Genomic DNA, 14320 nt, shown 5'->3' on the forward strand with positions numbered 1-14320 from the left:
TTCCGGTCCAGTCTAGTCCAGTCCAATCTAGTCCAGTCCAATCTAGTCCGGTCCAGTCCAGTTCGGTCTAGTCCAGCCCGGACCAGTCCGGGCCAGTAGTACTACAGTACTCTGAGCAGAGGTTTAGGGATTAGTTTTAGGGTCCCACAGAACCCGGGTTAGGGTTCTACAGAACCCGGAGTAGGTTTAGGGTTCTCCAGAACCCGGCGCAGGGTTGTTTCAGGGTTCTCCAGAACCTGAGTTCGGGTTCTCCAGAACCTGGGTTAGGCTTCTACAGAACCCGGGGTGGGTTTAGGGTTCTCCAGAACCCAGGTCAGGGTTGTTTCAGGGTTCTCCAGAACCTGGATAAGGGTTCTACAGAACCTGGGTTAGAGTTCTCCAGAAGGCTGCTGCTGTCATGTTCCTTGTGTTTTTTTCGTCGGATGGTTTCCCATTTGTTCGTCACCGTAACCACACAACACAAATGTTGGATGTTTGCTCTAAAAATAAAAGTGATTTGAGGTGAATTTAAAACTGTTCCACTGCTTCAGTTCATCCTCAGACTGTCACAATCTTTGATTTTAAAGTGTTTCATGACAAACTCCAGAGTAGAAATGAGTCTGCTCACACTTCCATGTGTCCTCTAAACTTTTAATGATGGCCTCCTGACCTTTGACCTGCGCCCCGCCTGGATTAAAGGTCTGTTTCACAGCTTTTTCTGCCGCCGTCGGTTAATTTAACGGCAGCTGTTGGTGTTTCTGTTGGAAATTAAAAAGCTCTCCAGGCTCTAATCCCCCCCGAGCCCTCCAGGGTAATTAACCGAGCAGCCACTGCTACAGTAATAACCAAATCTAATGGAATTCAGAAAAAACACACAGGCAGAGACACAGAGACTAAACCACGTCAGCTGACGGAGACCAGCTTCAGCTGACGGAGACCAGACACCACAGACCATCAGCTTCAACAGTCATCCATCACAGCTTCAACAGTCGTCAATTACAGCTTCAACAGTCGTCAATTACAGCTTCAACAGTCGTCAATTACAGCTTCAACAGTCGTCAATTACAGCTTCAACAGTCGTCCACCAGAGCTTCAACAGTCGTCAATCACATCTTCAACAGTCGTCGGTGTGGTCATGTCATTGGTTGATCTGATTGGTTCATCAGTTTCATAAATTCATTAACTAGTTAATCGACATCCTTTAATTGAACAGGGTTAGGAATAAATGAATGAATAAATAAATGAACATATGAATAAATTAATGTTTCTTTACATGTGTCTATGTGTTTGTTTACATGTGCCTGTGTATTCGTTTACATGTGCCATTGTTTGTTTGTTTACATGTGCCATTGTTTGTGTTTGTTTACATGTGCCTGTGTGTGTGTTTACATGTGCCTCTGTGTGTGTTCACATGTGCCTGTGTGTGTGTTCACATGTGCCTGTGTGTGTGTCTTTGTACCTTGCTTGCCCTCTGCTCTCTCTCCTGGATCAGATCTTCCTCCAGATGTTTACACTGAAAAAAAACAACAAATCAGTGCATTTGATCAGAACTGGGGCCTGTTTCACAAAACTAGGATTCCGTCATCCAGGATGACTGACTAAGCCGCGTTCAACGAATCCCAAACATGGGAGTCCAGGCTTAATCGGTTTCACAAAGACCAAGCCAGGATGAACGGACACGGATTCATCAAGCCAGGTGGAACTCATCCTGGATAAGTGCGCGCACCCGGCTTCCTCAATAGACCCCAACATCGATCACAGATTCACCGATTCACCATGGCAACTAGAGCCGCGGACTTTCCACCGTTGGACACAAAACTCCTCATTTTGGCTAACGAGGAAGTAAAGGACCGCATCAAAAAGAAAGACAACACCACAACAGTTACAAAAACGAGAGTCAGCGGTCAAGGACTACAGACCGCCTGAATGAGTAAGTAGTGCACAAACACACTGACTGTTCCACTGAAACCATCACAATTACAACCCAAATAGTTAATTAACACCTCCGCAAACGGAGTTGTGAAATTGTAAGTTAAACTGACTGTAGATGTGAATAAAACTGTGTAAATGTAACTGCATCAGACTGAATAACTCTGACAAACAGATGAGCTCAGACTTCAGTGAATTTACCTTTGGGATAAATAAAGTTATCTTATCTTATCATGATTCATGACTATGATATTGTCAATTAACCCATAAAGACCCAAACATCCATCACCAACCCAAAGCACCTACTGACTAAACTGTTTAATACCTGTTGATCTATTAATCCTATCAATCCATGTCATTAACTGGTGTAAAATACAGTTCTTCATCTTTTCATGGTCATCAGATATGACCCATTTGGACGTTCAGAGGCTCCATAGTGAATGTGGAAACACCATCATCTTCCCCAACATTGATTCCCCAGTAAAGCCCATGGAGTTGGATCAATGACAGTGGATGGATACACTGGGTTTATGTTCAGTTAATGATAGGTTGGACTGAAAGACACTGTTTATTCAGTTTGATCTGTTTCTGATAGAAGAACCATCAACTTTAATCTGAGCTTTAACGAACATCTACATGATCAGTGAATTAAATATAGAAAAGCATCTGATTTATACTGAAAATACAAGTTACATAAGATAGTATAATAAATGGAGATAAATCACTTAAGAAAGGTTAGATATACAAAAAATTCATTAGTGAACTGACACTAAAGTAGTGCTGGAACTTTATGGGTTAATGAACACTGTTCATTGCTTGTGATGTTCATTGTTTGGTTTAATATTCTTCATCTTATCATTTCAGATGGTCCATGCTGACTGTCTCATCAGTACTGTGTCTCAGTGGTCTGGTTCTGGTTCGGTCCATGACTCCTCAGTCTATCGGACCTCTGGAATCTGTCAGCGCCGATCACAAGGTGAGCCACACAACCTCTGTTAACAATCACTTTTTACATCAGATCTGTGTCCAGAATGTCACTGTGTTTATGAGGTTGTGATGCTGAGGTTTTGTACTGACAGGTGAATTGTCTGGTGTGTGTCTGGGGGACAGGGGGTCTACCTACCATCCTCTTCTCCTGACACCATACACAGACCCCCAGGAACCACAGCAGGCCTACAGTCATGCCCATGCCAGGACAAGGACCAGGATCCAAAGGACCTTTGACCTCCTGAAGGAACGCTTTCACTGTCTTCACCACCTAAGGGTCAGCCCTTTGAGGTCATGTGACATCACTGTGGCCTGTACTGTCCTCCACAATGTGGCCTGAGGGAGGGAGGGAGGGAGCCCCCCCTCCGCCCCCCAAAATGCATCACACATGGACTGGGACAATCCTGCCATCTTCCCTGTTGACCACAGTGGTCAGCTGGCCAGGAACCAATATGTGTTCAGTTATTTTACTTCACATGCATGATTTAAGTTAAATATGTCCTGCAGGGGCAGAGGAATTTGTGTTTTGTTTTTTTTGTGATACAATTTAAATTGATTTGGCCTGTTTTGATGTTTGTGCTACATACTGTGTATATACTGTGTGTATACTGTATGTATACTGTATTTATACTGTGTGTTTATTGTGTGTACTGTGTTGCAGGGAGGCTACTGCATCCATTCATTTGTTATGTATGGATTTGTCCTGCATTTCTTTCAGTGTGCAGACGTGTATTTCTTCCAGTGTACAGACATGTGGGCTGTATTCTACCTTTGAATGTGTATTTATTCTTCTGTTCTATCATATGCCTTGGTTGTGTTCTTTCTATCTTGTACAGTCACTGTGTGACTTCAGTTTTAAAGGAGCTGATGGTTTTACATGCTTTGATTTATCCTTGTTCAATAAAGGAACATCATGTTACTGTTTGTGTATTTATATGACATATATAGTCTATGGGAAACTGTCAGTTATCTCAGTATAAATAATACAGAGACTGAAAGGGTAAATGTAATCAAATTCCTTGGAATAACTATACAAAAGAAGTGAAGTTGTTTTATGTTGTAGTGCATGGAGGTGTGGGGGAATACTGACAGAGCTAATACAAATTCAATCAGCATTATTCAGAAAAGGCCAATACCACTGATCAATAGTGTCCTGTAGGGAACACACACATCAGTTTATGATCAAATGAAAAGCTTTAAAGGTTAGTGACTTAGTCCACTTTAAAACAACACAATTTATGTTCAAAATAAAAATCTGTTGCCTGTTCATATTCAGAGCTTGATTAAAATATGGGAAAGTATTGCTGTTTATTTGACTGTTGTTTACTCCAACTGCCTCTGTAAAGCCCTTTGAGATAACCTTGTTGTGATATTGGGCTATACAAATAAAGTTGAATTGAATTGAATTGAATTATTTCTAATTTCAGAGGAAGTCATGTGTTCAACAAATCCTATGTTAGAACAAATATGAACACATTTAGTCTGTGTTGCAGGAAATGTTTAGAACAGTTCAATCCTGAGTTCAAAGACTGTATAACACTATTTATGTTTAAAACTAGGTTTAAATGTCATGAAAATATATGAAGAATGTGAATGTTAATTTTTCCACTCAAACTATTGAATTGTTTAGTTTTCAGTTGTTTCTATTGTTACTAAGCTAAAGGCATTGGTATCTATTTTATTTCATTTTGTTTGGTGATATGAATGGGGGGCAGAATGATCTTAGGCTTCAACCTATTCCTTTAAACTCTTTAGTTTTTAAACATTGTATCTGCATAAATACCTAATGTTTGAAATGTCTGAATAAACACAACTGAACTGATCTAATGATTGCAAAATCATCTAAAATCATCATTTATGTAAAATTATTGAAATTAATAATCACAAATGTTCATATACTGACAGTGGGTCTAGTTACTGTGATTCCATTGTGTAGTGGGCAGTGGAATAACTACTGGTTTCCATTTGTGGTGACTGTTGACTGAGATAAGGGATGAGATTAAATCCTGGAATTTAGCCTGGTCTGGAGCAGGCTAGCTCCACAGAATAAATCTCCATGGTAATTTATATCAAAACATATCCTGCTTTCCCCTATCCTGCTTTTGTGAAACCGGATCATGGATAAGTTGAGCCAGGATAACCAACATATCCTGGCTTAATCCCTTATCCTAGTTTTGTGAAACAGGCCCCTGATCCTGTCCATGTTTAGACTGAATCAGATCCATTAGTCTCAGAGCTGATCACATCTGATGCATTTGGTCAGAAACACTGATCAGCTCCACCATGCTGAAGGTTCTACATCAATCACATGAAAAGGGATTTCACAGAGTTTTACGGGTTCCATAAATACAGGCCTACTGTGACGGAGCGACCCCGTCACTGAGTGTCTGCTGTCTCCTGCTACAAGCGGAGCACACACGAACCTTCACCGCGCGCGCGCGCACACACACACACACACACACACACACACACACACACACACACACACACACGTCAGACAGTCTCTCCCCGTCGGTGTTTGCGGTCATTCATTAGTTTCGCCACTCACACTCTCTTCCCAGTCCGAACAACAGCACAACCGAGGGTGCACACTCGGGAGCTTTTCCAGGTAATTGCATACATATTTACAGCAGTTTCACTCACTTACCTGTGTCGGTGTTGAAGTAGCGTTCTGTCATGCCCCGCCGCGCCATTTGAGTGGAAAGAACGAAGGGTCATTTCCGGGTCAGTATTATAGCGGAAATCTCGCGGGATTTTCACATCACGTGATTTGGTAATGTAGTGTTTTTGGGTTTTTTGTAATTTTATCTCAAGTAATAAGGTATTCTGGTTTGGTAATTGATTAGAAAATCTATTGAATTATTAAGTGTAAAGTGGTTATTCCAGTTGTGAATAATTATGTTTAGAAACACTGTTAAAAATATGTTTTGTTAAAAAGTCTTTAAATGACCGGCCCAATAGGAGGGGCTTTGGGTTTAAAAGAAGGCTGCTGAAGACCAGTGATCAGTGTTGGCTGAGTTGCAAAGCTGGCAACTGTGCATGTGGATTGGTTGACTTCCGCGATTATTGTGAGTTATTGAAGAACTCTGCTCGGATGTGTTTTTTTCTTGTGCTTTGTAAATTTGTAAATAGTGTATTTTTTTTTTTTTTTTTTTCCATTTTTGACGTCACTTTGTATGTGTATTGCACTTTGGGACGCCGACGGCAAATAAATCACCACCATCTTTTTGCACCTTCAACTACGCCTGTGGTGTTATTTTTTTTAGCAGTGTGGGAAAGAACCCTGTGACACTTACACATCTAGAACCTCATCTAGAACCTTCACATCTCCTACTCATGTACAACCTAATCTAGAACCTTCACGTCTTCTACTCATGAACAACCTCATCTAGAACCTTCACGTCTTCTACTCATCTAGAGCCTAATCTAGAACCTTCACATGTGTCCTACTCATCTAGAACCTTCACATGTCTCTTACTCATCTAGAACCTTCACACATCTACTCATCTAGAACCTTCATACGTCTCTTACTCATCAACCTTCACGTCACATTCATCTAGAACCTCATCTAGAACCTTCATGTATCCTACTCATCTAGAGCTTAATCTAGAACCTTCACGTCTCCTACTCATCTAGAACCTCATCTAGAACCATCACATGTCTCCTACTCATGTAGAATCTCATCTACAACCTCATCTAGAACCTTCACACATCTCCTACTCATCTAGAACCTCATCTACAACCTTCACACATCTCTTACTCATCAACCTTCACATGTCTCCCATTCATCTAGAACCTCATCTAGAACCTTCACATGTCTCCTACTAATCTAGAACCTCATCTAGAACCTTCACATGTCTTACTCATCTAGAACCTCATCTAGAACCTTCACACATCTCCTACTCATGTAGAACCTCATCTAGAACCTTCACATGTCTCCTACTCATCTAGAACCTTTACACGTCTCTTACTCATCAACCTTCACATGTCTCCCATTCATCTAGAACCTCATTTAGAACCTTCACGTCTCCTACTCATGTAGAACCTAATCTAGAACCTTCAGATGTCTCCTACTAATCTAGCACCTCATCTAGAACCTTCACATGTCTCTTACTCATCTAGAACCTTATCTAGAACCTTCACACATCTCCTACTCATCTAGAACCTTCACATGTCTCCTACTCATCTAGAACCTTCACGTCTCCTACTCATGTACAACCTCATCTAGAACCTTCACATCTCCTACTCATCTAGAGCCTAATCTAGAACCTTCACATGTGTCCTACTCTTCTAAAACCTTCACGTCTCCTACTCATCTAGAACCTTCACATGTCTCCCATTCATCTAGAACCTCATCTAGAACCTTCACGTCTCCTACTCATGTACAACCTCATCTAGAACCTTCACATCTCCTACTCATCTAGAGCCTAATCTAGAACCTTCACATGTGTCCTACTCTTCTAAAACCTTCACATGTCTCCTACTCATCTAGAACCTTCACATGTCTCCCATTCATCTAGAACCTCATCTAGAACTTTCACGTCTCCTACTCATCTCGAACCTCACCTAGAACCTTCACATGTCTCCTTCTCTTCAAGAACCTCATCTACAACCTTCACATGTCTCTTACTCATCTAGAACCTCATCTACAACCTTCACATTTCTCTTACTCATCTAGAACCTCATCTAGAACCTTCACATGTCTCCTACTCATCTAGAACCTTCACATTTCTTTTACTCGTCTAGAACCTCATCTAGAACCTTCACATGTCTCCTACTCATCAAGAACCTTCACACATCTCCTGCTCATCTAGAACCTCATCTAGAACATCCACGTCTCCTACTCATCTAGAACCTTCACATGTCTCCTGCTCATCTAGAACCTTCATGTCTCCCATTCATCTAGAACCTCATCTAGAACCTTCACGTGTCTCCTACAAATCTAGAACCTTCACATGTCTCCCATTCATGTAGAACCTCATCTAGAACATTCACATCTCCTACTCATCTAGAACCTCATCTAGAACGTATTACATGTCTCCCATTCATCTAGAACCTTCACATGTCTCCTACTCATCTAGAACCTATCACATATCTCCCATTCATCTAGAACCTCATCTAGAACCTTCACATGTCTCCTACTCATCTAGAACCTCATCTAGAATCTTCACATGTCTCCTACTCATCTAGAACCTCATCTAGAACCTTCACACATCTCCTACTCATCTAGAACCTTAACATGTCTTCTACTCATCTAGAACCTCACCTCGAACCTTCACATGTCTCCTACTCATCTAGAACCTCATCTAGAACCTTCATATTTCTCTTACTCATCTCGAACCTTCACACATCTCCTACTCATCTAGAACCTCATCTAGAACCTTCACATCTCCTTCTCATCTAGAACCTTCATGTTTCCTACTCATCTAGAACCTTCACGTCTCCTACTCATCTAGAACCTTCACATGTCTCTTACTCATCTAGAACCTTCACGTCTCCTACTCATCTAGAACCTTCACATGTCTCCCATTCACCTAGAACCTCATCTAGAACCTTCACGTCTCCTACTCATCTAGAACCTAATCTAGAACCTTCACGTCTCCTACTCATGTAGAACCTCATCCAGAGCCTTCAAATGTATCCTACTCATCTAAAACCTCATCTAGAACTTTCACATGTCTCCTACTCATCTAAAACCTCATCTAGAACCTTCACGTCTCCTCCTAATCTAAACCCTCATCTAGAACCTTCATATGTCTCCTACTCATCTAAAACCTCATCTAGAACCTACACATGTCTCCGATTCATCTAGAACAGTGGTTCTTAACTTTGTTGGAGGCACTGAACCCCACCAGTTTCATATGCGCATTCACCGAACCCTTCTTTATTACAAAATACAATATGATTTTTTTTCAAATTCAAGACACAGGTATATGTTTTACTGGTGCACAAAATGAACTGTGCATTAACATCACTGTGCTCAAAGAACAAAACCAATACAGTGCATGAACTTACAACAAATTACACACCTTTTCACAAAGACATGACCTTTTTTAATACAACCACACTGAAATGGTTTTAATTTTTAACCTTATGTATTCCAATAATGAATTTATTGTATTTATGCTATTTATCATTTTTAACATTTTAACACACACCCATCACCTAATTTCCATCAGGCTACAATAATAATGAATATTTACTGCAAATCAGTGTGACTTCTGCTGTTGTGTATATGTATGTGTAGGCCGTCAGGTCAACCTGGTTTTCGTCTCGCTCTGAACTTTCCGAACCACGCAATTTTGACATAAAAAAAGATAATTGAATGTAGTGTATCAAAAAAAAAAGTTCTCGTTACTCCTTCAGTATTTTTGTGATCGTTGTTTTATTATGACACTAGCTCGGCTTTAGCGTAATACGATTTCTCCGTCCACGACGGTGCGTCGGTTGTCACATGACTGTAACTGACCAGTGCGGTGACCAAAAAATGTAAACGAACGCTCCACATGGCTGCCTCCGTGGTTAACAGGAAGTAGCAAAAGTCATAACAACGATGTGGAAAATACTCAAATAATTCATCGTCAGACGAGTGGAAGAGATTATAAACACTTCCGGATGTGTTGTAGTGCTATAAGCAACAACAATACACCGCGTATATTGGATGTCAATCAGAGAAAGAGTCTCCGAAGCCGTTTGTTTACATACACGGACCTAGCCCGACACACACACCTGACTAATGAGTCGAGTGTGTGTCTTGACCTCCGCCGAACCCCTGAGACTGACTCACCGAACCCCTAGGGTTCGATCGAACCCAATTTAAGAACCACTGATCTAGAACCTCATCTAGAACCTTCACATCTCCTACTCATATAGAACCTCATCTAGAACCTTCACGTCTCCGATTCATCTAGAACCTCATCTAGAACCTTCATATCTCCTACTCATCCTGTATTTTAAGTCTGATTTTAGCTGAATATTTCCTGTATTTTAAGTCTGATTTTAACTGAATACTTCCTGTATTTTAAGTCTGACTGTAACTGAATATTTCCTGTATTTTAAGTCTGATTTTAACAGAATATTTCCTTTATTTTAAGTCGATTTTAACTGAATATTTCCTTTATTTTAAGTCTGATTTTAACTGAATATTTCCTGTATTTTAAGTCTGATTTTAACTGAATACTTCCTGTATTTTAAGTCTGACTGTAACTGAATATTTCCTGTATTTTAAGTCTGATTTTAACTGAATATTTCCTTTATTTTAAGTCTGATTTTAACGGAATATTTCCTGTATTTTAAGTTTGATTTTAACTGAATATTTCCTGTTTTAGTTCCTATTTTACCTCCACTGCTGATGAAACCCCTGCCGCTCAAACACCTTCCTTTTACATCAGCTCAGTGACGCAGTGGCGCGCGCACACACACACACACACACACACACACACACACATACACCAGTGCTGCCACTCAGGAGACGCTGTTCCCACTTTTCTAATATTTCCCAGAAGCCTCGGCTGCAGTGCAAGCTAATCCCTGAGAGATGAGGCAAGGGAGCGGGGGATTGGACGACGGCGGGGGGGGGGCTCCTCCATCCTGAGAGCTCACTGTTCTTCTTCTGCTTCTGCAGGGATTACACCGGCAGGATTACACCAGCATTTGTAACAGAGTTCAGAGGCAGGAAGAGGACGGGATTAAGGTGTTAAAGATGGAGGAGCGGTGTTAATGTACATGGACCGGAGTTAAAGATGGAGGAGCGGTGTTAACGCACATGGGCGGGAGTTAAATTTGGAGGAGCGGTGTTAACGTACATGGGTGGGAGTTAAAGATGGAGGAGCGGTGTTAACATACATGGGCGGGAGTTAAAGATGGAGGAGCAGTGTTAACAAACATGGGCGGGAGTTAAAGATGGAGGAGTGGTGTTAACATACATGGGCGGGAGTTAAAGATGGAGGAGTGGTGTTAACATACATGGGTGGGAGTTAAAGATGGAGGAGCAGTGTTAACAAACATGGGCGGGAGTTAAAGACGGAGGAGCAGTGTTAACAAACATGGGCGGGAGTTAAAGACGGAGGAGCAGCGATATGTGAGGGGTTACAGGCACCAGAACCCAGACACCATGGGTTAATGGAAGAGGAGGAGGAGATGGAGGACGAGGAAGAGGGTTCGACTCCGACAAACGTTCACCTGGTTTACCTGTGGAAGAAGAGGCGGAGCTAAAACACACCTAAAGCTAAAGAGGGGGCGGAGCTAAAACACACCTAAAGCTAAAGAGGGGGCGGAGCTAAAACACACCTAAAGCTACACCTAACACTACAGCCCAACCATCTGCACACCCACAAACCTGAGGCTGAAACACACACAAACCTGAGGCTGAAACACACACAAACCAAAGGCTGAAACACCCACAAACCTGAGGCTGAAACACACACAAACCTGAGGCTGAAACACACACAAACCTGAGGCTGAAACACACACAAACCTGAGGCTGAAACACACACAAACCTGAGGCTGAAACACACACAAACCTGAGGCTGAAACACACACAAACCTGAGGCTGAAACACACACAAACCAAAGGCTGAAACACCTACAAACCTAAGGCTGAAACACCACTAACTCTAACCCTGAAACATCACTAACCTTAACCCTGAAACATCACTAACCTTAACCCTGAAACATCACTAACCCTAACCCTGAAACGTGGCTAACCCTAACCCATTGGCTGGTTTGAATCATGTTTCATCTGTTTGTTTCCTTCAGTGCTTTTGTCTGTTGCTGTTTTTTTCTTTCTTTTCTCTCCTGTTTGTTTCCTTCAGTGCTTTTGTCTGTTGTTTTTTATCTTTTCTCTCAGTTTTTGTTTCATCCTTTTGGCCTGAATCCTTATGGATGATGTGAAGGTGTTTGATGCAGTCAAACACAGATGAAGGATCATTCCCCTCTAATCTGTTCAACTAACAGACCAGGGTTGGGGTTCCATGTCCACTGACCACCTATTTCAACTTCATTGCGATCTCTGGACGCTGACTCCTCTGAACTTCTGTCGGACGGCGTCGGATCAGTAGAAACTGAAACGTCTCCTCAAACTGAACCGACAGCCGACGCAGACCGACTGGATCGATCTCCCCTGGTGACGGTTACCATGGTAACCATCGCTCAGCCGTGCTGCTGCAGGTCCGTCACCGTGGTTACAGCCGTATGAGAGCGGTCTCTATCGGACACATCTGGAGGGGGCGGGGCTCTCATCTTTTTTTCATTTGAGGCTCTGATCCTCCCACAGAGAGTGGGATATGAATCAGGATGAATTGTGGGTAATAAATCCAGGACTCTGCAGGTTTTGGTAATAAAGTCTGTGAACTGAACTTCGATAATAATCAGCCTCCAGAGCAGCCGAGCAGGAAGTTTCATATCAACACTTATTGATTATACATGGAGTCTGAGATCACAAAATATGCACTTATTGATTATTTATTTACAGATGTATCACAGATGTATTTATGATTATTTACCTGAAACATTGATCTGTTTTACAAAGTCTGAAAGTTTTATTAATCTGAGAATAAACATCAGCACTGAGGTTCGACTGAGATGACTGATGCTGATCGTTAATGATCAATGAGAAGTGATTTTTGAAGTGATACGTGTTCAATCCAAAAAGAAAACCAACACGTACATGTGTGGAAAAACTAATAACAGACAGAAAAAAACTTAAAAAAAAAAAAAATGAACAGATGAGATGAAAAAGGAACAATTCATAAATAACTGCTGTCATTGAACCAATCAGAACCTTTATGAGAGGCGAAGGAAACAACCATCAATTCACTGAATTTAACAGAGAAAAGACAAGTCGGTCACCATCTCTGTCCTCAGTGTCTGTGTGTGTGTTTCTGTCCTCAGTGTCTGTGTTTCTGTCCTCAGTGTCTGTGTGTGTTTCTGTCCTCAGTGTCTGTGTTTCTGTCCTCAGTGTCTGTGTGTGTGTTTCTGTCCTCAGTGTCTGTGTTTCTGTCCTCGGTGTCTGTGTGTGTGTTTCTGTCCTCGGTGTCTGTGTTTCTGTCCTCAGTGTGTGTGTTTCTGTCCTCAGTGTCTGTGTTTCTGTCCTCAGTGTCTGTGTTTCTGTCCTCAGTGTCTGTGTTTCTGTCCTCAGTGTCTGTGTTTCTGTCCTCAGTGTCTGTGTGTGTTTCTGTCCTCAGTGTCTGTGTGTGTTTCTGTCCTCAGTGTCTGTGTTTCTGTCCTCAGTGTCTGTGTGTGTTTCTGTCCTCAGTGTCTGTGTGTGTTTCTGTCCTCAGTGTCTGTGTGTGTTTCTGTCCTCAGTGTCTGTGTGTGTTTCTGTTCTCGGTGTCTCTTTCTGTCTCAGGCCTTTAAACACTAGTACTAATACTCACAGGCCTCTAAAACAGTAGTATTAGTACTCACAGGCCTCTGAAACAGCAACACTAGTACTCACAGGCCTCTGAAACAGCAGTACAGTACTAGTACTCACAGGCCTTTAAAAGAGCAGTACTGATACTCACAGGCCTTTAAAACAGTGGTACTAATACTCACAGGCCTTTAAAACAGTAGTACTAGTACTCACAGGCCTTTAAAACAGCAGTGCAGTACTAGTACTCACAGGCCTTTAAAAGAGCAGTACTGATACTCACAGGCCTTTAAAACTGTAGTACAGTACTAGTACTCACAGGCCTTTAAAACAGCAGTACTAGTCCTCACAGGCCTTTAAAACAGCAGTACAGTACTAGTACTCACAGGCCTTTAAAACAGCAGTACTAGTACTCACAGGCCTTTAAAACAGCAGTACAGTACTAGTACTCACAGGCCTTTAAAACAGCAGTACTAGTACTCACAGGCCTTTAAAACAGCAGTACAGTACTAGTACTCACAGGCCTTTAAAACACCAGTACTAGTACTCATAGGCCTTTAAAACAGCAGTACAGTACTAGTACTCACAGGCCTTTAAAAGAGCAGTACTGATACTCACAGGCCTTTAAAACAGCAGTACTAGTACTCATAGGCCTTTAAAACAGCAGTACAGTACTAGTACTCACAGGCCTTTAAAAGAGCAGTACTGATACTCACAGGCCTTTAAAACAGCAGTACTAGTACTCACAGGCCTTTAAAACTGTAGTGCTAGTACCCACAGGCCTCTAAAACAGTAGTACTAGTACTCATACTTGTGGGTCATTTCTACTCCTCCATTTTCAAACTAGGCCTTAGTTTTTAACGCTGTTGGATCCATTGTGTTTGTTTTAAATGTTTTTGGATCCATTGTGTTTGATGTGGATCATCTGTCACATTCAAACTCTATGGATCAAACTCATATGGTTCCATCTGCTCTGGTCAAATCTTCCACAGAAAGGAACTAAACCACAGAAAGGAAACTAAACCACAGAAAGGAAACTAAACCACAGAAATGCAACTAAACCACAGAAGGAACT

The 14320-nt window shown here is 41.7% G+C and overlaps 1 protein-coding gene across 1 annotated transcript in view; it reads right to left on the bottom strand.

Moving 5' to 3' along the window:
* The window catches only part of mipol1 (mirror-image polydactyly 1), a 96925-nt gene that overhangs the window by 7036 nt on the left and 75569 nt on the right, over nucleotides 1-14320 (bottom strand). Inside the window, exon 12 of the mRNA XM_030126187.1 lies at nucleotides 1439-1492. Coding sequence (XP_029982047.1) covers nucleotides 1439-1492 — 54 coding nt within the window. The remainder of the gene's footprint in view (nucleotides 1-1438; nucleotides 1493-14320) is intronic.

The sequence above is a fragment of the Sphaeramia orbicularis genome, chromosome 22 (assembly GCF_902148855.1).
Source record: "Sphaeramia orbicularis chromosome 22, fSphaOr1.1, whole genome shotgun sequence".
Classification (NCBI taxonomy): Eukaryota; Metazoa; Chordata; class Actinopteri; order Kurtiformes; family Apogonidae; genus Sphaeramia; species Sphaeramia orbicularis.